This window comes from Atractosteus spatula, chromosome 8 (genome assembly GCF_055471065.1).
Source record: "Atractosteus spatula isolate fAtrSpa1 chromosome 8, fAtrSpa1.hap1, whole genome shotgun sequence".
Lineage (NCBI taxonomy): Eukaryota > Metazoa > Chordata > Actinopteri > Semionotiformes > Lepisosteidae > Atractosteus > Atractosteus spatula.
In genome coordinates, this window is record NC_142713.1 from 50,890,520 (window position 1) to 50,913,803 (window position 23,284).

Here is a 23,284-nt window from a genome sequence, read left to right on the forward strand (position 1 = left end):
CTCTGATCCCAATTAAAATTCCACAGACATATTTTATAGTTCCCACTGTAAAAAATGCAAAGAAACGTTCCCTAGAGCACTTACATGAAAACATTTACAACTAATAATAAAAAGCTTGTGAAAATCTTTCAGAAAATAAATCGGCTTACTTAGTTTATGCTTAATTTACTTAGCCAACTTTTTGTAATAGTTCATATTTTTTACCAATAGAAGACAATACTCTTAAGGCCTTTCAGTGCAAACATAGGAATAGGATGCTAAACTTGGGTGTGGAGAATTTGAACAGCACGTGTTCTTGGCAATTTACATTTTTATAGTTCTTTATCATTTTATTTATAGTCAAAGCTAAGCAAGGCTGCTCAGTACTGGGATGGGAGAGATACAAGGAAAATCAAGGTACTTGTGCAAGTGGTGTACAACCAGTAGGGGGAGCTCTTCCCCCTGGATGAGAATTTTCACACCAATATCACTTTATTGTTACCAGGAACACTGAGTGCTTGGAGGCGGCAGCCTTACGACAAGTGCTTCCCAACTACTTGGTCCCTAAAGATCCCACAGCTATGTTTTTAGTAGAGCCTAAATTCCACGCTGGTCTAAATTACAATCTGGCCTACTCAAAATTGCCCCATAATTCAATTCAAGGGGCACTTTTTTGCAACTACTTTTCGCAGTTTCACCTGAACAGCTGTGTAATGAAACAGCTGGTGTAAAATGGGTGCTGCACATCAGCGGTGAAGGAAGTGGCCTCCTTCTATATGAAAATAATTTTGACATCCTCTTTGGGGTGAAGAGTATATGAAAGCAAGCAATAATAATAACCCAGGGTAAGGGCTACAACAACAAGGCTGGCTAACATGTTCCAGCCTCCCACCTAGTCCATTTGGCAGGATCTCATCCAGCTGTTTGTTGAAAGACGACAAGGTATAGGCTTCTACACCATGGCTGGATAGCTTACTCCACACTCCCACAATCCTCTGAGTAAAGAGATGACTCTGTTTCAAATGCACGTCCCTGTAGTCTCCTCTCAAGTCCTCTGGTTTCACTGATAGTTCTAAGGAAAGTCCACAAGGTTAACTGAAATGTGAAATGGATATTGAAAGAATATGAAACTTTGGCAGAAAAAAACAATCATGTCAAATGAACAAAGTTAGCACCAAAGCTGTCAAGAGCTTTGTATACTCTATCACATTAAAGAAGATTTTAAAAACAAAACTGCATTAAACAGACCAGGGTCTGGAAAGTACTTCCATGTACCTAAAAAAACAATGGTTTACAGTGCCTGGAGTGTTTGTACAACAGAGAATAACTACAAATATGACTTCAGGAATCACCTGAAACTACAGTAGGATCAAATCAAGCCTGAAAATCAACATAAGACCAAAGGGATATTCAACAAATACACTCTATCCAAGAACACTTAAGTGAATGCTTTCAGGCTAGAAGAGTTCAACATGTGTTTGGTTTATATGTGCTAGCCAGTGCCATGAAGAAAATTTCACTTCATTTCCCAATACGTTCTCCGTTTTTTCTGTTGATTCCAAGACTGCTGATAAACATTATCATAAAATGCACAGAAAATATAAAATACAGAAATATGTAAGACTTTTTGCTTTAAATGTAACCATTATGTTTAAATAATAACTACTAATCATCACTTATAATACTAATATTCTTTTTCACCTATATTTTTCCATTTAAATATAATATTAATTCAATATATATCTTTCCTCTTTATTAAGTTACCTATCATTTTTATGATGCATTTAGCTATAATCATGGGAGTCTTAGATTTGTTTTGTCTGTTTAAGGTGCACTATCCCTCAATACAAGCATCAGGTGTGGTTTCACTATGATTTATTTTATTACCTGTTTGCACAACACGCTTCAGGCAAAGGAACTGGAACATGTCAACCAGACACCATGGAAAAAGAGGTTAAGGCTGGTTTTGTCCTCTGTGATGCAGCTGTGCTGAAGACCCCTTGGGCATAAAAAACAGCTGTTTTCTGGCATGATGAGCAGCTTACAAAGCAAAATCAGATTCACGAGGCTGACGGACTCAAAGGGAGTGGTTTTATTGGCAGCCTTTGACGTAATTGTGTAAGAATCAGCTGTGCATTTGACATAATCAAATTTCATCTGATCTCTTTATTGACTAGTCCACATGTATGAATAATGAAAACAACTTCGCTGAGATAATTTCATTTTCCTGAGGGATAAGCTCCCTTATTTGCTTTAGTTTTTATAGAAAATCTAAATATTTTTTGGCGTCAGTAAAGGGAACATTTTTTCATCTCCGAACTGAAAAAGACACTTATCTGGGAACATTAGTTATGAAATAAAAACATTTAGTTGTTTGGTTAACAGGCCACTTACTAGATTTCCATGGAAATAACAGCGCATACCTGTACAAAGGTGTTTTTCAGAAGCATTCGTTTTGAAATAAAAACATTTAGTTGTTTTGTTAACAGGCCACATACTACTGTACATTCCCATGGAAATAACAGCACATACAAAGGTGTTTTTCAGAAATCTGCTCATCTAGAAATCTGCTCCTACAGTATCATCAGTCCTGTTAAGTCAGTCAATTGAATGTCATTACTCTGCCCAGTACTGGAGACTGCTCAATATTTATCTTGTCAATTGGTCCAACACACTCTGCTCTTCCTTATGAACTGCCCTTTTGGACCCAGAATTTTAGATTTACTGCTGTCTTCACAACGGATGAACATTCCAGTTTAAGGAACATTTTCTTCTCATTTCCCCTGTGACTGATAATCTTCCTACATGCCACATATATAATCAAAAGGGAGCAGATTAGACAACATTTGGATTACAAATGTTTTAACCTTTCTTATGGTCCTGATATTTACTTATTGAAATACTGCTGTTGTTTAAATGAGTGCTGTTTGCTTTTCAAAAACAGTTTCATCTTTTTTAAGTACCAGCTTGTTTCATTTTCTCATGGTTTAACATCATCAAAAGTTCTTCTATGTGGTATTTGTACCTACAGGAGCTAAATGTGCCTTTTGTGATTTGCTTGTGTGACAAATGTACTGCAGAAACATCCAATTTCAAATCTGTATGTGAGGTAATCTACAGGAAGTAAAAGTACTCTTGAAGGCAGACACTTCAAGTACCCCATATTGTATACCCCAAATTATGAAATCCAGTGCTTCACTGCCTAATGGTTACTCTTAAAGATATTGTAAATCTTGGAAGTGCCTGCGAAAGATTTAATCAATATTTCGATGCTGTGGTGTAAGCAGAAAGACTTCCCTGTCTGTATGATAAGGCATAATTTATTTTTGAATATATGCATGTCTAGATCATCAACTAAAATAAACATTGCAAATGATATTCATTAAAAAAAATATATTTTATTCTTAATTTTCAAGGTGAAAAATGTGCACATAGTCAAATACTTCCAAGCACTTTCCTCAAAGGCATTTAAGAAATGTAGTTAACACTTTAAGTTTAGGGTCTTCATACTTTATTTAGGAATGTGTAATGTGTAATATTATACATATTACATTAATAAATATAAAAACTGATTTCTACTAATGATGCATTTCATTTTATTAGCAAAAGGTAGATTTTGCTACCTAATGCTTTATTAATACATGCTTAAATATTAGGAGCTTGTTTGTAACGCATTCATAAGGTGGCATTTGCAAGCCCTGAACTAAAGTGCTGCTGACATTTATGTTTATGCCAAAGTTGTGATAAACAACAGGAAGCCAAATATTAGTGTTATCAGCCTTCATATAACTTTGAGGAACTGAGTTGACTGTGTACAGTATATATTTCTGTTTTTCATTTGACAGAAAAACTATGTTCCAGATCTAGAAGATCTATTCATTTTGGAAGTGGCCTTTAAGGATCCCTAAATTTTGATACGATCAGAATTGTCTTTTCATCTGATCTATGTACAATAATCTGTGAGACACACTGAAATGAAATCTTTATTATATATTTTATAGCTGGTATTCGAAGCATGAAGATAAAATTAACAAGAAATGTATACACTGTGATAGCACTTAAAGTGCACCTTGCTATTATCCTTTAGAAGCTATTTTTATGTATCTATAGATAAGCATCACCTAATTTCCTATCCATTCCAGGCATGTCTGATATGAGTAAAATATCACCAAGTCTAAAATATTACATTTTTTTTTCATCTTGACATTATGTCCCAATGTGTGACCTCATCTTTTTGTCAGAGTTTTAGAGGCACATTTTCCTGTTGCTTGTTTGATGGCAATTAAATTTGGATTCTAAGAAAACTTGAAAAGGCACATAGTTTCCACATTTTGTACATCTACAGCCACAATGATTTGATTTTATGTCATTTACTGAAACAGAAACAGCCAAGTAAACAAATAGATATGTCAATAGATAAAAGGAAGAAGATTATCCACAAAATTAGCTCGGAAAACTCCTAAAGGTTGAAACATTAATCAAGCGAGCAATAGATGTTTCTACATTGTCAGCAGTTAATTCCGTTTTATATTGACCTTCAGGTGATAAATAATGCTGGTTGCTCTAGTTAGTTGCTGCACAGAGATTGCTAGCCCTTAAATTAAAACTAGTCAGAATAATGCTGTGCTATGCTGATTTTGCTTTCTTTTTTTATTATGCTTTACCATGAGCAAGCTGTGTTGTCATGCTCACTGCCGAGTATAGATATTAATGTAGTTTTTGTCCAGCAGGTGGCATTATACCTAATGAAATATATACATGATGCTTTAATAATAATAATTGCTTACACTTATATAGCACTTTTCTGGACACTCCATTCAAAGCGCTTCACAGGTAATGGGGACTCACCACCACCACCAATCTGCAGCATCCACCTGGATGATGTGACGGCAGCCATAGTGCGCCAGAACACTCACCACACGTCAGCTATCAGTGGGGAGGAGAGCAGAGTAATGAAGCCAGTTCATAGATGGGGATTATTAGGAGGCCATGATTGGTAAGGGCCAATGGGAAATTTGACCAGGACACCCGGGTTACACCCCTACTCTTTTCGAGAGATGCCCTGGGATTTTTAATGACCACAGAGAGTCAGGACCTCAGTTTTACATCTCATCCGAAAGACAGTACCTTTTTACAGTATAATGTCCCCGTCACTATACTGGGGCATTAGGACCCACATGGACCCCAGGGTGAGCACCCCCTGCTGGCCCCACTAACACCTCTTCCAGCAGCAACCTTAATTTTTCCCAGGAGGTCTCCCATCCAGGTACTGTCCAGGCTCACACCTGCTTAGCTTCAGTGGGTTGCCAGTTGCAGAGTGATATGGCTTCTGACTACTTTACTCTGGGCTTTGAGAAATGAAAAGAAAGGATGTTACCATCATCCAAAACAGCATAGATTACTAATCACAATGCACTAGAAATTACCATGAAACACATACAATAGCAACGGCGTGTAAAACAGAGGGGAAATATTAATTTTTAGGCATGCTCCCTAACATCACTGAAGATTTCACCCAGTTGTCGATAAAAATGCCAGCCATATATATACCATTCACACGCACTAATCTATGGCTGTATCCTTCACACTGCGAATGCAATGATGAATTCCTCCAACCTTATATTTTCAGCACAGTGGTCCTTACATGTGATAATGATCCAAAAGCTATTTCTGGTTCTCTTCCAGAAAGCCAGTGATTACAATGAGCAGACAAGGGGCTGATCAAAGAAGCAGCCACAGCCTGCCAGCTCATAGGCAAATCATAAGACCAGCTCCAAGGCACAAGAACAAAACAGAATTAACTGCCGAATCACAGTGGGCAGTGCTGGCAGGAAAGATTTCTTACACCCATCTAATGTTCTTACGAAACTGTATCATGAAATATTTCATATTCATAGACAACTGAGGGCTTTGGCTTAAGATAAACCTCTTTGTTTTAGGTATTTGTGTGGATTTTCTTTCCGAGACAAAAAGAATTGCTCTGGTCCAACTGCCGGATCCTATCCTTACAGATCCAGTAAAAGGCTAAGACCTGCCTGGCTTCAGAGATATACTGTAGCAAGCCAAACACACTCTTAGACAGCACAGATTCAGGCTGTACACAAATATGACCTTCCAGGAGTAAGAGTGTGTCTTAGCCCTTTCTCCAAACATTGTGGTTTTATCTTTAATGTTTACACAGTAGGTCTGTTAATTTACTGGGTCCACTTCATAGCTGCACATGATGGACATACAAAACAGTGCCTCCATCCTGTCCCCTGCCCTATCTGCACATTTATTGATTAGGGGTTCACTGTAAACTATTCTGAATTGACATTCCCGAGCAGAGAAGCTCACCTTACAGCAAGGCTTCAATCCACCATGAAAAACAACCAGCATAAATCTGGCATGCTGTAATTCTTGATACCCCGACTAATTCTCTTATGAAATGAAGATTTATTTCATTCCCTCTCTCTTTAAGACTGCATCCAAATCAGAGCCATGTTGGTAGAAAACGTCTGTCGTGTTCCACAAATGTTAAACGACTTTAACAACTGCTGTTTTTAAATGATACAAATATTAATTTCTGCTTTGGGTTTATTAATGTGCTTCACTATACTTCCTACATAAAGTGAAGTATACAAAATTAACCAGTTTTACATTTTACCGTATGTTGGTCGTAAGGTAATATAATGATATATAATTTTAGATAAACAGAGACAGATGGTCAACAATACCTTCTTAAACACATTTTTGATGAATGTCATAAAAACCATTTAAATTATAAGAATTTTGACCTTAGAATTTAAGAGTCCAAAACTGAATACAAAAGTTATACATAGTACAAAAAAACAAGTTAATTTCGGAACTTTGAGTCTGCATTTTACGGATACATTTCCTGTGTGTCCTAGCCCTTTCTCCAAACATTGTAGTTCTATCTTTAATGTTTACGCAGAGGGCCTGTTAATTTCTCTTTACTTGCTAAGCCCACTTCTGCCGCCCGTGATGGACGAACAAAGATTAAAGTCCATTAGTGACACACAAATCAAGTCAGTAACTGCTGTGCATTTCATCACACGGTCTTTCGGTTTCTACCCAAAAGCCAATTGTAGGTCAGAGCCTAATCGCTGCATTTTTGTTTTCCTCTAAGAGAGAGACACGGGAGTCGAAACAGACTACAAGACATTTTAACCCTTCTAGAAATGTTCTTATGCGTCTTGCATGATGCTGATTTATTTTTTACAAAAAAAAGTATCAGGTGTACTAATGTCATAAACAGATCTGTTTTTGTTATCAAGCATATTCACCAAAAAATCACATGCTATTATTTTTAAATAGAAATACAGTACAGTATCATGATATTATGTCGTTATTAATATATGGAAATCTTTAATTCCCAATTAACCGACCATAATTAAGCACGAGCACAAACATCTGAGATTTTATTACCATTGCAGTCCGATGGTGAACGATTATTTTTTTAGTGGAAAATGTGAAAGCAACGACCGAGAAAGTTTTATTTAAGTGTCCGAAAATCCAGATCAGCTGTAAACGCTACAGACTGCGTCTGGCAGATCCCAATCTCTCACCACCACACAAATGCTTTCAGTCAAGTGCTGCTTTGCTATCTAAACAGTAGGTGCGTTATCATTCGTCTTTGGGAAGAGTTGTTGTCTCTCCTCCTGAGGGAGTCAGCCGCGTGTGAGGAAGATACAAACATTTAAAAACCTGATTTGTCCATTTCGGATTGCTTAGTTTTAAGTTACTTATGGTTACAATTACGCGATGGTTACTACAATGTCGATCACGAACGCCGTCCGACTACTTCCAGAACTTACATACGCCCACCGCTAATGCTACAACCCTAGTGACGCAATTGGTACACTGAAACCTGTATAACTCACCTGAAACTAGTGCCTCTGAGGTACTCTTACCAGGGGCATAGTGTAGCTCTGTACGTTTTTGTTCTGTAAAAAAAAATCGAAAGCAGTGGTCAGCCAATAGCTTGAGTCACACAGGTCCGTATCCTGTGGAGCAGCCGGATTCGCTGCACGGCGAATAATAAGGGACAAGTTTTCCAAGTCAGAAAAACGTGGAAATCGCCAACCAAGAGTCCATGTACTACTTCATGGGATTTTTCCTTTCAAATACAAATGATCTAAGCGGATACTGCTTCTGAACGCGTGCAACCCGACATGATTTAAATAAGAAAGGGCGCCGTGAAGCTAACAGGTGAGCGTACTCTATTATCGTTATTATTTTCCGAGTGCCGGGACAGTTATTTTCTGTTATGTTACTAGATGGTAAACCGAACCTCTGTTACAAACTATTCGTAGCAGGAGAGGTGGTTAACTGAATAAACACTCAGTGTTTTAGTAAAGGCACGATGGCTATAACATTTTCAACACAACGATACAGTACCGAAGTTTTGGCTTGACTTCTTTAACCGGCGATTATGGTGTTGGACAAACTCTGCCTGGAAAGAAATGCGCTCTCCCACCCGCGCTGTGCTTCATGCGTGGTGTGTGGAAATCGCTGGCATGTTTTGTTCTTTAGCCATCGTATGTTATCGTTCGCACTCTCAGTGTGTCAGGTGAGTGGGTACCCCAATAGTTGCCGGGAGGTTTAACCCGTGCATTTTGGGTTTGTTTTAAAAAGGTTACTTTTCTCTTACTGTACTGAGGTTACATATAACACAAAAGAATGCCTCTAGTGCCAGCCAGCCATTGCACTTAATGAGTCACCTTCCCCACTTTCCACATTTTAATTGCTGTAGGTTTCATGAGTCCAATCGGAGTTCCTGTTTTGATCGGGTTATTTTTATTTTTCGGTCTTGTGTAGGAACAGTTATAGGAAGCTGTTCCGGGGGCAGGTGTATTAAATATAAACTACTAAAGATACCCGTTCTTCAAATTTATTAACAGGTCATTAACTATAAAGCAGGCTGAACTGTCCGTTACATTATCTACTAACCTTTTCTGTTCTCCTGCTATAAGATTGTAATAGTTTTTTAAATTGTAATACATTGTGGCTACAGCGCTATGAGAATATTTAAAATAAATATATACAGTATATGAAATAAAAGTTATTATTAGTACTTAGACGAGTGGTAAATATTCACCCTTTCCCTTTTTCTCTAAAGAATATTGTTGATTTAGAAAGAATTTACAGGATTTAAGGATATTCTTTAATGTTGAGCGCTAACTGTGAATGTACAGTAATAACTGAGCTACTGTAACTGGCAAACCAAACGCATTGAAAACCTAGTTTTAAATATACAACAAAGCATGGTTTTGGACATTTTTTTAGAATTATCAGTTTTGTTGGAAGTGACCTTTGTTTTTGTAGTCCTGTTTGGTGACAGGCCTGAGTATCAGGTAAATCCCAGCTTGGTACAGAACTGATTAAGTTACCATTCACTTTATAATGCCTGAACTCAGTTCCAGATTTGTAAAAATGTACAGTGGGGCTTTTCTCCAGGCTAACAATAATCATTTCAGGAGATTCTCAGGCTTCTGTTATTAATTGAGTTTTCTCCGTTTCTCCCTAAGGATGGCTTCTAAACATAGGTTTGTGGTTGTACACTAGAGAGAGCAGTGTCGCTGGTGAGTCACACTACTGTGGTACAAATAGCAGCAGCTGAGCAGAACCACAGACATGTTGCTTGGTTAACACAAGCAGATTCTTAAGATACACTGATTGTTGTCTCTAGCAGGTTTTTAACCATGCCACTTATTCAAATACCCATAACTGAAAATAATACAAAAAACAGGACTGCTGATGTCTTCACTTTTTTGGGATGCTGTAATGTTCTGTTTAAAGATCAAACAGATTCTTTGTGTAGAAATATAATAGACATTATGTGTCACTTAGAAATGGCAACGTTTATGTGATTGAGTGAGTATTGTTCATTAACAATTGTGTTGTGCAATTCATTTCAAAATGTCTTGACTGAGAAAGAATTGGTTTCTAAAATCTGTTGTGCTCGGTAGTTTGTTTGTTTTTTTGTCTTTATAGGACAAGTAAACCACTAGCGTACCTTGCTGTGGATTAGCTCGTGTTAAATCTAAAATTATGTGAAGCATGAGCTTGTATAACAGTTTGAGGCAAGAGCCTAGGCTAATCGGATTATAAAAATGAAAGCTTCCCTTCATGAATCACCCTGTTACAAGGTTAGTCGGCTTTCAGTTAACCATTAATGGTGTCAGTTTGGAGTTTTCATCGCCTGTTCTCTTTTCCATTCCCAACAGAGGCAAAATGAAGACTGACCTTTCAAGAGCCGCTTTTATTTTTCTAATTTTCTGGGATCGGGTGGTGCAGACCCAAGGAGAATGCGAGGAGGTTCTGAGGAACTCCGAGGTGAACCTGACTGTCAAGTACGACCTCCCCAGTTTTGTGGCTGACACCTTCATACAAAACCTGGTCGTGTTTAAGGGCCACGTCTACCTTGGAGCTGTGAACAAAATTCATATGTTGACTGAAGACCTGCAAAAGCTCTCCGAGTACAAGACGGGACCTGTGCGGGAAAGCAAGGACTGTCAGCCGTGCAGAGATTGTAAAGATAAGGCCAATTCCACTGTAAGTGTACTGAAAGATAACATTAACATAGCCTTGCTTGTTGAAACGTACTACGACGATGAGCTCTTTAGCTGTGGCACAGTCAGCAATGGCATTTGCCAACGCCACGTACTGGCGGATGATCTTCCAGACCTAAACTCGGACGTGCAGTGCATGTTTTCCCCCAAAACCAATGGGGGCCAACACGGGTGTCCCGACTGTATAGTGAGCCCCTCAGGAACCCAGGTCTTGAACGTTCAAAGCAATGGGATTGTGATTTTCTTTGTCGGAAACACGGCGACCCCCTCTTTTCCCCGGCAACCTTTGCAGCACTCTATATCGGTCAGGCGCATGAAGGAAACGCAGGACGGTTTTAGTTTTTTCTCGGACCAGTCCTACATGGATATTATTCCAGAACTGAGGGACGGCTATCCCATTAAGTATGTCCACGCCTTTACGAGCGGCCCGTATGCTTACTTTCTGACGGTGCAGAAGGAGTCGGCCAGCTCCCAGTCCTTTCACACGAGGATTGTGAGAATATGCTCTTCGGACACCGAGCTACGGCGGTACGTGGAAATGCCTCTGGAGTGCATCTTGACGGAGAAGCGCAGGAAGAGATCAACAAGGACGGAAACCTTCAACGTCCTGCAAGCTGCTTACGTCGCCAAGCCCGGAGAGGCACTGGCGGAGGAGATGGGCCTCTCGATGGATGAGGACGTGCTCTTCGCGGTCTTTGCCCGGAGCAAGCCGGATTCTCCCGAGCCCACGAACAAATCTGCCGTCTGTGCTGTACCCATTAAAGCCCTTAACAGATTCATCAATGGCGAGATTCGGAAATGCTACACCAAGCAACTGTACCATTTCAAAGGCTCACACGAGAAGCAGTGCTACAATGTGGTAAGATGAGAGTAATACTTTGGTAAACTTGAAACGGTGACTAGAAACAAGGGAACCTGCTGCTATGGTTAATGTTTTGTGTATAGTTTGTACATCTAGGATAGTTTAGTTTCCCATCGTATATTGAAAAGCATAAAGGATGCTATATCTTTTAATACCTGTTTGGTAGTGTAAATACAGCAAATGCCTATTCTGAAACACAGTGGATTTTAGCGCTGCCCCTTCTTATTAAAGTGCTCTGTGTGGCTTTCACTATACTGAAGCAATGAATCATTGCACTGGGGTCTTTATAGGGCCACCTGTCTTTCTTGTTTCTCCAATACATCGCCATTGATCCAGCCAATCTTTATACCATCAGATCAATACAAACATGAATTTAACTGCTGATGACCCCATGTTTTTTTTCTTCTAAATTTCTCAAATGATCTTTTCTTCTTCCTCCTTTTTTTATTTAATTAACCCCCTTTTGATATAGAGGGAGCAATATTTTTGCACTCGGTGTTATTAATGAGGAACGGTACAGATGTAAATTGGTTTTAATTAATGCTAATCAAAGTAGATTTTTAACAAAAAAAATGTATTGCCAATGTCTTACATTTTGCAGTAACAGTCAGCACAATTTACAATATCAGTGTGTCTGCTTTAACATGGTTGGTATTCTAGAAGTTTATGAACATCATATTCTTTAAATGACTGCAATGTATAGTGAATGTGACTCTGAAATTAAAATCTACTTGGGCTATTTTCTTGTTACCAGTGACTATGTTAGGTGTGGCATTGTAGCCTGTACTTCTCCTGACCCTGAAAGCTACTCCCATCACTTGTCATCATTTACAGTAGTCACCAAGAATGTGATAGATTGAAGTGTAAAATGAGTTTGTGCAGTGGGTTCTGCAGCCACCAAGTACAGAAGATAAAATGTTTGACAATTTTTTTGTTATGCTAAGGTTTATGTTGTTTTAATATATATTTGCAACTTTATTTAGCTCAAACCAATATTCTTCTTGAAATAATGGAGAAATAGATTAATCAAATAATCTTTTTGTTATTTTGGGAGAAATTACATAATCCTTTAGCAAAAGACCATAAATCCAGTCAACTATGTTTGAAAATGTATATGATCGGGTGATGTGCTGTGATACTGAGAGAAAACAACCTGGATTAGTCTTGTAGCCCTCTCTCTTCCCAAAAGGATCAGATACGACCTTTTAAAAAAGTACTTTTGAACTGTATTAAGAAGAACAGAGCAATATGGCCAACGGTGGCAAACTGTAGTTCTTTCTCTGTGTAACTGTTAAACACAGGCTTGGATTAAACAAAGAAAATTTGACCCACAAACCTCAAACACCAAGTCAAAGGTTTAATGTTATCATGTTATCAGAGGCTGTCAACTTCCACCCAACAGAATAACTCTATAAAAGAATGGATTTAAATAATATATTGGTAAAACATGCTTCTACTAAGAGGACTTGATGGGTCTGAGCCAAAAGATCTAAATCTTATTCTATAGATAAATAGGAACATACAGTAGCAGAGTGCTCTATTCCAATGCCTAATGAGCTGTTGAGCATACTCAGCCGGCTGAGTATGAACAGTCCACATGTTCCTACCATGACGTGGAAGATGAAGAGGTGATGCAGGTGGCATACGTCTTTGCTTAGGCGTTCTTTTAATTAAGATGGAAGTGAGGAGGCCTCCGTGATAACCCTAAATGCCCTCTTCGGAATCTGCCCTAACTGCTTGAAAACAAGACAGTTTTAAATGTCAGTGTGCCCCGTTTTCTATTGCTGTAGACTGAGCTGGTTAATTTGGCTGAGGTGCAGCTGGAAAGCATCACCGCAGTTCGGCTCCACCTTATGTACACCTTGTCAGGGTGGGTGTGTCTAGGTGAAGAAACGTTCAACGGCAGCTTGGAGTGGCAATGTTAATGCAATTTATTTTGTGTTACCACAGCAAAAATATTTATTGCTCCCTGCGAAGCAGACTAAGCAAAACAAACTGTGTACATTTGATGACTACTGGTACAGAATGTTGCCTTTTTAGCAATGTAGTGGAATATGATGAGATGGGAATGGGAATTATAATCTTGAGATGTGAAATGAGAGGAAAGTGGAGCACATGAACACGGAGAGATCATGCAGACTTCATGCAAAACTGCGCCGTTCCAGAGTTGAACCCTAAACCGCAGAGTGGCGCAGTTTTGCATGAATGTACTGTTTTAATCTCCTGCCTCACACAATATAATGTATAGCCCTTTGAGTATGTATGATCTAGGCATGGTGATTAGCACTACCATATACTGTACAGACTCAAAGGGCTATACAATATATTGTGTAAGGCAGGAGATTAAAACAGTACATTTTATTTTAAAATGCTTTTTAAAAACTCAGATGAATAAAACACAGTAAATTGGTTAAATAAAACCAAGAGTAAAACTAAATTATAGATTAATAGCCATGGCAAAATGGTAGCATTTAAGAGTGTTTTACAAAATGTTTGTTGTCTCAAATGAATTTGTGTAACAAGTTCCACCCTATAGAGTTGCTCAGGAGAAGGCCCAGTCACCCATTGTGTGGATTTTGATCTTCTGTAGAATAAGAAAATCAAAATCTGATGATTCGGGTTAAGTGTTGGACTGTACTCCTACAAAAGTCCTTGAAGTAACCTAGAGCTAGATGTCAGTGCTTTACTGTATATGTAATCAGGAACCTTTCAATCCTGTCTGAATATCACATTGTGCCACGCAAATTACACAGGATAGGAGCTGTGTTTAGGAACAGTAAGTTTTGTTGCTCAGAAGCCAGATAATTGTGAATCTACTTGGTACTTTAGTAAATAGCCCTGTAAGTAAAGTGTTTCAGTAGCTCAAAAATGGAAAACTGTAAAGGCATGTATCAACATTTTCTACAATACATATAGTAGAGCAAGGATTTGACAATGTTACTCAAATGTGAAAAAAGATTGTTTTGTTATATTTAATTATAGTACTGTGGTAAGCAAGACTGTAATCATCAGCTTTGTGCAGGTGTTGTTGAAAGCCAATAAATGGGACTTCAATCTTGATAAATTATCTTATGCTCTATTGCATAAATATCTTAATATCATACTGGCAACTGTAAAGTCTGGCAGTAGTAGTTGTAGTAGTAGTTGAGTTGGCAAGTAAATCTGAGTGTCATCTACATAACTTGGTGAAATCAAAAACTATGATGGTGGGTAAACTGACCAAGGGGCAACATACGGTAAATAGCGAGATACCAGCACAGAACCCTGTGGAACACCCAGAGGATATCATCTGATTTAAAGCGGGCAAAATTTACAAGCAGACTTTTATTAGCCAATGGGAGTTAAACCAACAGAGGGAAGTATGGTCGATTCGTAACTTATGCAGGAGTTAGGCATTTTGAGAAGCACGTAAAGCCAAATTTGCACATACATGTAGTCAAATTGTACCCTCTAACACTTTAAAAACCCTACTAACCTCTTACAGTAATTCAACATATTAAATATAAGTTTAAAACCATAATCAAAAGTAAATACCCCGACTATATAGGCTCACTAACTAGCTCTCATAGGCATGTTTGATGACGTTTTCAGAGAATAAAGCATTTTTTCAATGCCTTTTATTTTATGGAGCAGACCGCATTAATCTGCGAGTGCTAAATTGAGAGTATGTAAATTGCGAGTCTACTGTAGTAGTAATCCCTAAATAATGTTCCTTAACATCCAGTAAACTTCCATGATTGTCAGAATCAAAAACTGCACTTAAGTCTAGAAGAAGATATTGAATGGTTCACAACCCATCTCCAAGTCATTAAATACCCGTGCCTTAACTCTGTCAAAACTCTGAAGAAACAAATTCAAGTGGCTCACTAGACGGAAGATGAAAATGCAATTGAGTTGCAACCACTTGTTTCTGACTTTTTGCGAGAAATGGCAAATTGGAAACAGGTCTGTACTTATTATGAACTTTAGGACCAGATTTATTTTAATAGGGGGATGACCGCAGTAGACCAGCAGCTTGTAGATACAAGACCAATTTTCAATGTCTAACAAAGAGCTGAGAAATTAGATTTTGTTAACAGAATACCGGTGGAGTTGAAAGCAGAAAAGTAAATGTACAGAATATGTGCAAATAGCAGCCCAGAGCAACAAAGGGGTGTAAAGTTCCTTTAGCTGGCGAACTTGGGGATATAAGTAGCATCCAACAGCAATAGAAAGAAAGAAACTCAAACTTGAGAGAGAGTGAGTAGAGCTAACATGATTACAGATGAGGTCGGCGCCCGCTTATTAATAGTGCATACTTGATGTGAAAAAAATTGCATGGATGTTTACATTGCTGGTGTTTTTGATAGAAGATGAATAATATCGCAAGACCATTTACTTCAAAAATATATAAAACACATTTTGCCTCAGTCTTATGACACTTTTTGAATGGCCCCAGTTCAGAAGGCAACAAGATTTAATTACAGCAGCTGGAAAGCAGTCAGGCATGCTGCATACTGTCGATGTGTACTTCAAAACAGGCCAGCCAGGTCACCAACAGCTGGAAAACAGCTATGGAAAGGGAACGTTTTTCTGTCTTTTCTGCATTTTTCACAATGACTTGAAGAGCCAATGACTGAATTCCAGTCTTGTTTTTAATCCGGTTAATCACAATTTACATGCAAATTCACAAGCAGTTAATTTATGTGTTTCCAACTGTGCCCATAAATGAGAAGAAGGTCACCGACAGGCTAATTTCAGTAACTGCATATTAAAAGTTTTCTTTTCCAGCTTTTGCTTAGAGTGACCTATTTAAGACTTTCACAAGCATTATAAGTAGCTTCTAGAGAAGTTATTTTTTGTCTAGCATCTTATAGAACTCAGTAGGACTTATTGTTTTGCATCAAGGTCTCCCTTTCTTGCTACACTGTTGCCTTCTAAGTTCTGTAATACTGTACATTCCTGACCACTCAGAAATGCACCAGCATGACTAATACTAAAAAGAGCTGCAATTTTATCTGCATGGATTTTACTACTGAATGAGAGTTTCAGGTCCATTAGCTTCCAGTCACCAATCAGCCTACACTAGATAGACTAAATGGTCTCCTTTGTGTCCTCTCTTATGTTCTTATCTTTTGCAAATATATTTAAAAAATGTATCAGCTCTGCCCTGAAAGAGATCTATGTTATGCGCACATGAAAACGTGCAACCCTGCAAGAAAAACTCTCTGAGACCTTAAAGACAAAGACAAAGAAGAGATTCTATGATACATATTGAATTCACTTGTTCATACCAAACCAGCTCAAGTAATAAGGAAATATTGTATTGATCCTCACTACTTAAACACATGCTTTTAAGTACAAAAGCTTTTGGTGATCTATTCTTATGTTGTGTTGCCTTTGAAAAAGTACTAACTGAATGCCAGCAACCGTTTCTTGCTGGTTTTACCCTTTGTAGTTTATTCTTGTCAAGAACACAGTGCGACTTGATTTAAAGCTGGTATTGACAAGCCAGAGCAGGATATGCTAAGTGGGTGTATACAAGTTCATGGCACCTCATTAAAGATTAATCTTAATGAATGTTTATCCTTTACTTTATTAGCCATTTATAAATAATGGCTGCATAAACCCTCTTAACATTTCAACTTGAATTAGAAGCTGGCATTTTTTCCTGATTTTTGTAAAGTCTTCAAATGTCAAATGTGGTGGAATCGAATTAAATATGGTTTAAGTAATGGGTTGTGTTCATTAGTGTGAAGCTGAATTCATTCCGATTACTAATGAAAGACAAATGAAATGTTTTCATAATAGACTTCAGTTGGGGAGACTGGAGATTTCAAGGAGCTCTTAAAGCACTATCGATCGTTAGTCCATGTTGCTGTCTGGCGATATTAGTTAATAAAATAAATAGACATAAATATACCTTGATTTGGACCGTAATTGCATGCTTCAAAGACACAAATGTTGGAATCTTACCAGCAAACTAACATGTCCTTCTGTAAAAAAAAACACTTGGTTCTCAAAATAACAAAGAACCACATTTAAGGTCAAAATAACTAATTAAATTACAATTGATTTCTAAGAAAAACCATAACTTGATTGGTTTTAAATTAAATCCAAAGCGTGATTGATTTGAGTGAGTAATATAATTCCAACAGAAGGCTTTTTTGATTGGCAGATAGTTTAATTATGCCAGCGTTATGGTTAAATTAATATGGTTTATGTGGTGGTAGAAACAAAATAGCTTACTTAGTTGATGAATTGATTTATTTTTCTTTTTACATTCTAAAATTGGTTGCTTTTCCATTGCATTACTCCAAAGAATAATTAGAAATAGATTTTGTTTGGAAAGCTAAATTTTCTTTGCTCACATAGTTTTTGTTTGGTTTCAATAAACATTTGTTAAAACAATTTAGGTCAACCAAGAACAAATTTTGCAAAAACAACCTGGTGAGTACCGATTTATTCTGCTCCAGCAGTGCTGAGGTTAGTTTTGTAGGCACTCTGGATTACCAAACAATGATTCACCTGGAAAGACTGCTGTTTTCATATCAGGAAGCTCTTAAAGCCAATGATAAGGTAACACCTTAGAGTCTCACAGTCAGATTTATTCTTAATGATTCAGTTTTTATCATCAGTACACCTTGTCTCAACAAGAATTGAATGCAAGTTTGTACTTTAAGGTACAGTAGATGTACCTGTAGCTGGCAGCAGCTTTTACCAGCTGAAAGGCTGTTTTAGTTTTTATTTTTCCTCTGTTTGTGCAGCAGTGTACAGAAATGAGGTAAACTAGTAAGGTGGGCAACACCTAAAAAGCTAACTCTTCTTATGTCAAAACCCTAGAGGTATGAATTTATTTAAATGATGTAACCTGCCCTGTTTTCTTGATTATCTGGTGCTTACACGAGCATGATTAGCTTTGAAGCAGCTAAATGAGCTGTAAGTGTGATAGATTGGAGTGATGCGTTTCTCATTTCACTGTTTGGCTAGGATTTAACTTTAGTTTTAGGTGCTCTGTTGTGGCTTTAATTACATATGCACAGTAATTGATGTGCTAAAAAGTCATAACCCCACATTAAACTAAACTAGGCTGGGCTCTGATTTTTGTTTCTCTGAACCTTCAGTTAATGTTTTTTCTGCCTGATTGCGACAGTGATTACAAAATGTACAGTGTGACAATACACAGTCGCTGCAGTCTCCCTGTGGTTATGGTATGATGATGGTAAAGTTTCATTATTTTAATAAGTCTTGGTTAAGATAAGATAAGATCACTATATCAGCCATATACAATTTATTGCATTAGGAATTTGTCTTTTCCCATACCCCAGCTTGCTCTCCATGAGATACACAGATAGGGAGAGAGAATTAGTTCAGGTGGGTAGCTGCGTCAGCATGCGTAGGCTGCAAAGGAACAAGTAATAGGTTTATTCCATGCATGGAATAAACCTATTACTTGTTCCTAGGGAGAGAGAAGCTTGGGGTCAGAGCGCAGGGTCAGCCATTTATACAGCGCCCCTGGAGCAGTTGGGGTTAAGGGCCTTGTTCAGGGTCCCAACGGAGTAGGATTCCTCTGCCGGCCGTGGGATTTGAACCGGCAACCTTCCAGCCACAGGCGCAGATCCTTAGCCACAGTGCCACCGCTCTGCTCCGTATGGAATTGGGGCATTAATTCACGGTGGTGTGGCAGTGAGCGCTGCAACTTCACAGCTCTTTGAAGTGGAGCATCTTCTATGTGAAGTTTGCATGTTCCCCTGTGTTCATAGTGATTTTCACTGGGTGCTCATGTTTCCTTCCATCTTCCAAAGACAGACTGGCTATGTTAATGGGCTGTTCTGTAAACTGTCCCTCTTTGTCTGTGTGTGTACCCTGGAATTGACGGGTGTAAAGTCTGTGAATATCGTGCTGCCTTGTGCCTTGTGTTTGTGGAATATGTTACCATCATGACTGGTAGGAATAAATAGCTTGCTGGTACTGGATGGATGGAAGACTGGATTAAATAGAAAGTCCTGTATCCTGGTGCTGTCTCTGCTACACATTAAAAGAACAGCTTTTAAAACTGAGACCAGCAGGCACTAGGATAGTGCAAGTCTTGAAACAAACTTTCCAGCCATGTTGTCAAATCCAATTTCGTCATTTCTATTGTCACTTTACTGCTAGCAACAAATGAGCTTCATGGGTCAAAAAGCCTCCTTTCATTTGTGGACTTATGTTCTTATCTGAACCTTAGAAGACCAGCTTCTTATTCTGTAAAATACCCTGCACAGCCTGGTAAGGCTGAAGAGATGTGGAAGTTGTACATGATGTAAAACACAATTGGGTAAGCTTGTGCCAACTATCACTTGTTGTCGATAAGGAAGCACACTTCCTTTCTGAACAACAGGTTATGACAAAGGAGCCATAGCTCTCGTCCTGCGTTCTGTACGTGAGGTGCGCGAAATATTTTTTTTTTGCTGTGTTTACCGTTTTTCAAACAAGAATTTCCAGAAAAAGCATCATATAAAATAAAATTACAAAAGCAGGCAACTGAAATAGACCTACATTAGAAGTAATTAATGAGTTAGTCAGTCATATAAGCACAAAGAGTTACTCAGTGTTGACACTCAGGGAAGAAACAAAGTCACGAAACCTTTACAGTGGGTTTGTTCATTTGCATATTACCTTAGAGGAAGTTTCCTGGCTTTGAAGTACTTGAAGACAATCTGGTCAACAGCCATACTGGCTGATTTGCTTAAACCCCGTGAAGACTTCTTTTTTTACCAAGAAAAGTTTAATGTCTTCCCTGGAATATATACTGTCGCACTAAATGTTATCTGGTGTTCTTCCTCTTATAAAGTGATTAATGCAAATACATAAAAAAATCTTCTTAAGTTAAAAGCATTCCTTTCATGCAGATGGTAAGGCTACAAGTGACAGTTACCCTTGCAGTTACCTACAAGTGTGACTTTTGACAAGATTTTGCTGTGATCTGTTTATAGCCTTCAAAGTTTAAAAAAGGAGTTATCTGCCACTTGGCTAGAGTGTGCTGAGACCGCTACAGTATGACTTATAATGGATCAGATTGTATTTTATCAGCTGTTCTTCTTCCATGTAACATTTTCTGAACTTACGTTTGCAAACATTCCAGTAAATCTCCTTTTTTAAATAAGAAAACATTGTCTTTTCACTCCCTACATTGTGTCTTAATTGGGTTTGTACTTTTACATTGTTTTCACATATTTAAGATGAAATATTATTTAGGAAACCTACAGTAAGAGCTGGGTAGACTGCAGTTTGCTCTTGACTCATTTGTGTGGTTTGTGTGGAAACAGTTTGTCTTACACTTTGTTTGGTTTGCCAGTTTAGATTTCATTTTGTATAGGTTGTGTTGCCAGAAGGGTTTCAGTCTTTAAAGATTTTAGAAAACGGACAAGACTACAACTTCAAAAAGGATGCTTACGAAAATTTCACGTTACTGTATGTAGCCCTTTAAACAAAAGAAGCACCAGTAGCTTTTCCCATAAAAGTGGGTTTGCAGTTGCGTTCGTCAGCTTTGTCAGCTCAGCTTCAGTTAAATTAGAATTAACACACTCTAGTTTAGCTTGCTGCCCCATGCAATCATGCTACAAAAACCATATTAAACTTTAACGTCCATACTCCATAAACCTTTACATGAACTGTCTAAAGATGTAGACTGTGGTTCTCTGCTAAATCTCACTCAGCCGTCTGAATAACCTGTTTACGTCCACCCACAATCTTAAAACTACCATGTGATGTGTATCCCCGGTTGGGAGCAGATGTTTTGCTTCTAAGGCCATCTTTGCCTCTTTTTGGCTGCATACTGTATTATGCAGCAAGTTCCTTTAGATATAGCATTAGCTTGCAAGCTTGAAATTCCTCACGCTGTGAAATCCTGTCTGTCAGAAAGCTTTGCAAAAACTCTTGGCCTTTCCATCCACTTCTTACTTTATTGAAGTCTGGTTTTGAATGTGCCATGGATATTATTTAACAACTAAAAATATTTTCCTTTCCCTCAGATTCTCAAGCTTTCTGTTCCCTCACCCACAACAACTTCTGTTTTGTTTTTCTTTTTTAGCTTGTTTTTCTTTTAGAACACTTTGTGTCTGGCTATGGCTGTTTTTCTTTTTCTATTTGTGCCCTTTGGCCTATTTTAGTTGCATTTTAATGTTCTGGCATGGGTATGCATTTTCTTATGAGTAACAACAGGCTGTTATGCTGAAATTACCCAGAAAAATCATGTGCTCCAGGGTACTCTCTTCACCTAGCCCATTAGAATGTAAGAGTAACTGAGGGCTGGATTTGCCCCGATCAACCCTGAAACTAGATTTTCTTGAAAAGTATATTTACTTTATGAATATCCCTTACCTTCCAAGTATAGGTACAACAGTATGTTAGACAGTGGCCTTTGTTGCTAGTTTATTTGAGGTCATACCGAATTTCATTTTAATCCCTACCAACTGTCTCTCTTACTTTTTTTGCACATTTTTGTGCCAAGTAATGAATACTTAGCTGTTTTTCTCCCTTTTTTTTGTACAGCTATTTACAACCAATGCAAAGAATAATAACAGAAATAGTAATTCCACCAGCTGTCTTTATCTGAGAGCTTTAGCCTGTAAGCACAGAGAATTTTGTTTGTGGTATTGCAGATCGTTTGGTTCAAGAATGCAGTTGCAAAAGTGTTGTCTATAGACAAGATTACTCAATTGTCTGTTCTACAATTTAAATATGTTTTTATTTAATCCTTTATGACATCTGGAAAATGGGAGAGTGCCCATTTAAGCAGCAGGGCATTAACTGGATCAATCCGACTTCATTTGCTTTGTTTTGGGGAACAACTGTGACTATAGTCATCTGTGAGTGTAGCCCACGACCCAACACAGACTCCAGGGTGGTACCACCTTAAAATAAGGTATATTTTAAGGTGGTATATACCATTTCAAGGTGGTATAAATAGTATATTTTGATTTAGAGGGGAAAAAATTAATCATGAGAAAGATACAGTGTGCTCATTATGTCTTTGTGAGTTAATAGGATTTGCTAGCAATCAGAATAGAAGACTGGGACAGCACTGGTAAATGGAAAAAAAAACTTAAGGAGTGATCTTAACAAATAATTAATTATATATTTCTTTCTAATTAAACCTAAATAAAAACATAAATATAAAAAATCCATCCCACAGTCTTAAAGTAAAATTCGAGAAACACATGGGAAATATTTCTGTTCTTTGTTTGCAACACACTACCTTATTTAAAGACTAAAAAAAGAAACATGAAGGTTTATTTTTCTTCTTTGGAAAAATATGTATTCAGCGATTCTTACACTTAATGTCCAAAATAACAAAAAGGGTAATTTATAGCCCAGTGTTCATCCAGGCCGTTCCCGGGCAGAAAGCGCTTAACGTGAATGATTAAACAAATCTCAGGTCTGGACCGACGTTTGTCTGAGCAGGAGAGCGTATCTGTGGAGAGGACTGTGTGTGTGTGAGCAGGGGAAAAGAAAAGCTCCAGGGCTTAGACTTCTTTCTCTGCAGCAGGTGCTTTGGTGGTGGTGGTGGTGGGGGGGTTAGCACATTACCATTATTTTTGAAAGTTTTCCTGCAATTCAGAAAACATAGAAAACTGTAATATTGTTCTCCTAGTCTTTTCCTTTTTTTTGCTGTAGCCCCAATAGTCTGTATCCTGTCCATTTGCTCCCTTATGGCTGTCGCAGGCCAGAGTACAGCCTCAAGCCAGCTGCACAGTTAGCAGCTTCTAATCTGGCATTATTGTCAGGTTCTCCAATTCCCTTCACAGTAATAACCCCTTGCCTCATAATGAAATAAAACGACCCCTGCTAAGAGCAGTTCAAGAATCAAATTTCATTATAACGTGCCATTCACAAGCCAGGTGGGCTT

At 38.1% G+C, this 23,284-nt stretch overlaps 1 protein-coding gene across 1 annotated transcript in view; it reads left to right on the forward strand.

Annotated features, from left to right (window-relative positions):
* Nucleotides 1–7,881: 7,881 nt before the first annotated feature.
* met (MET proto-oncogene, receptor tyrosine kinase) overlaps nucleotides 7,882–23,284 on the forward strand; it is a 45,335-nt gene continuing 29,932 nt past the window's right edge. The window contains exons 1-2 of the mRNA XM_088924140.1: nucleotides 7,882–8,190; nucleotides 10,209–11,412. Coding sequence (XP_088780266.1) covers nucleotides 10,216–11,412 — 1,197 coding nt within the window. The 5' untranslated portion in view covers nucleotides 7,882–8,190; nucleotides 10,209–10,215. The remainder of the gene's footprint in view (nucleotides 8,191–10,208; nucleotides 11,413–23,284) is intronic.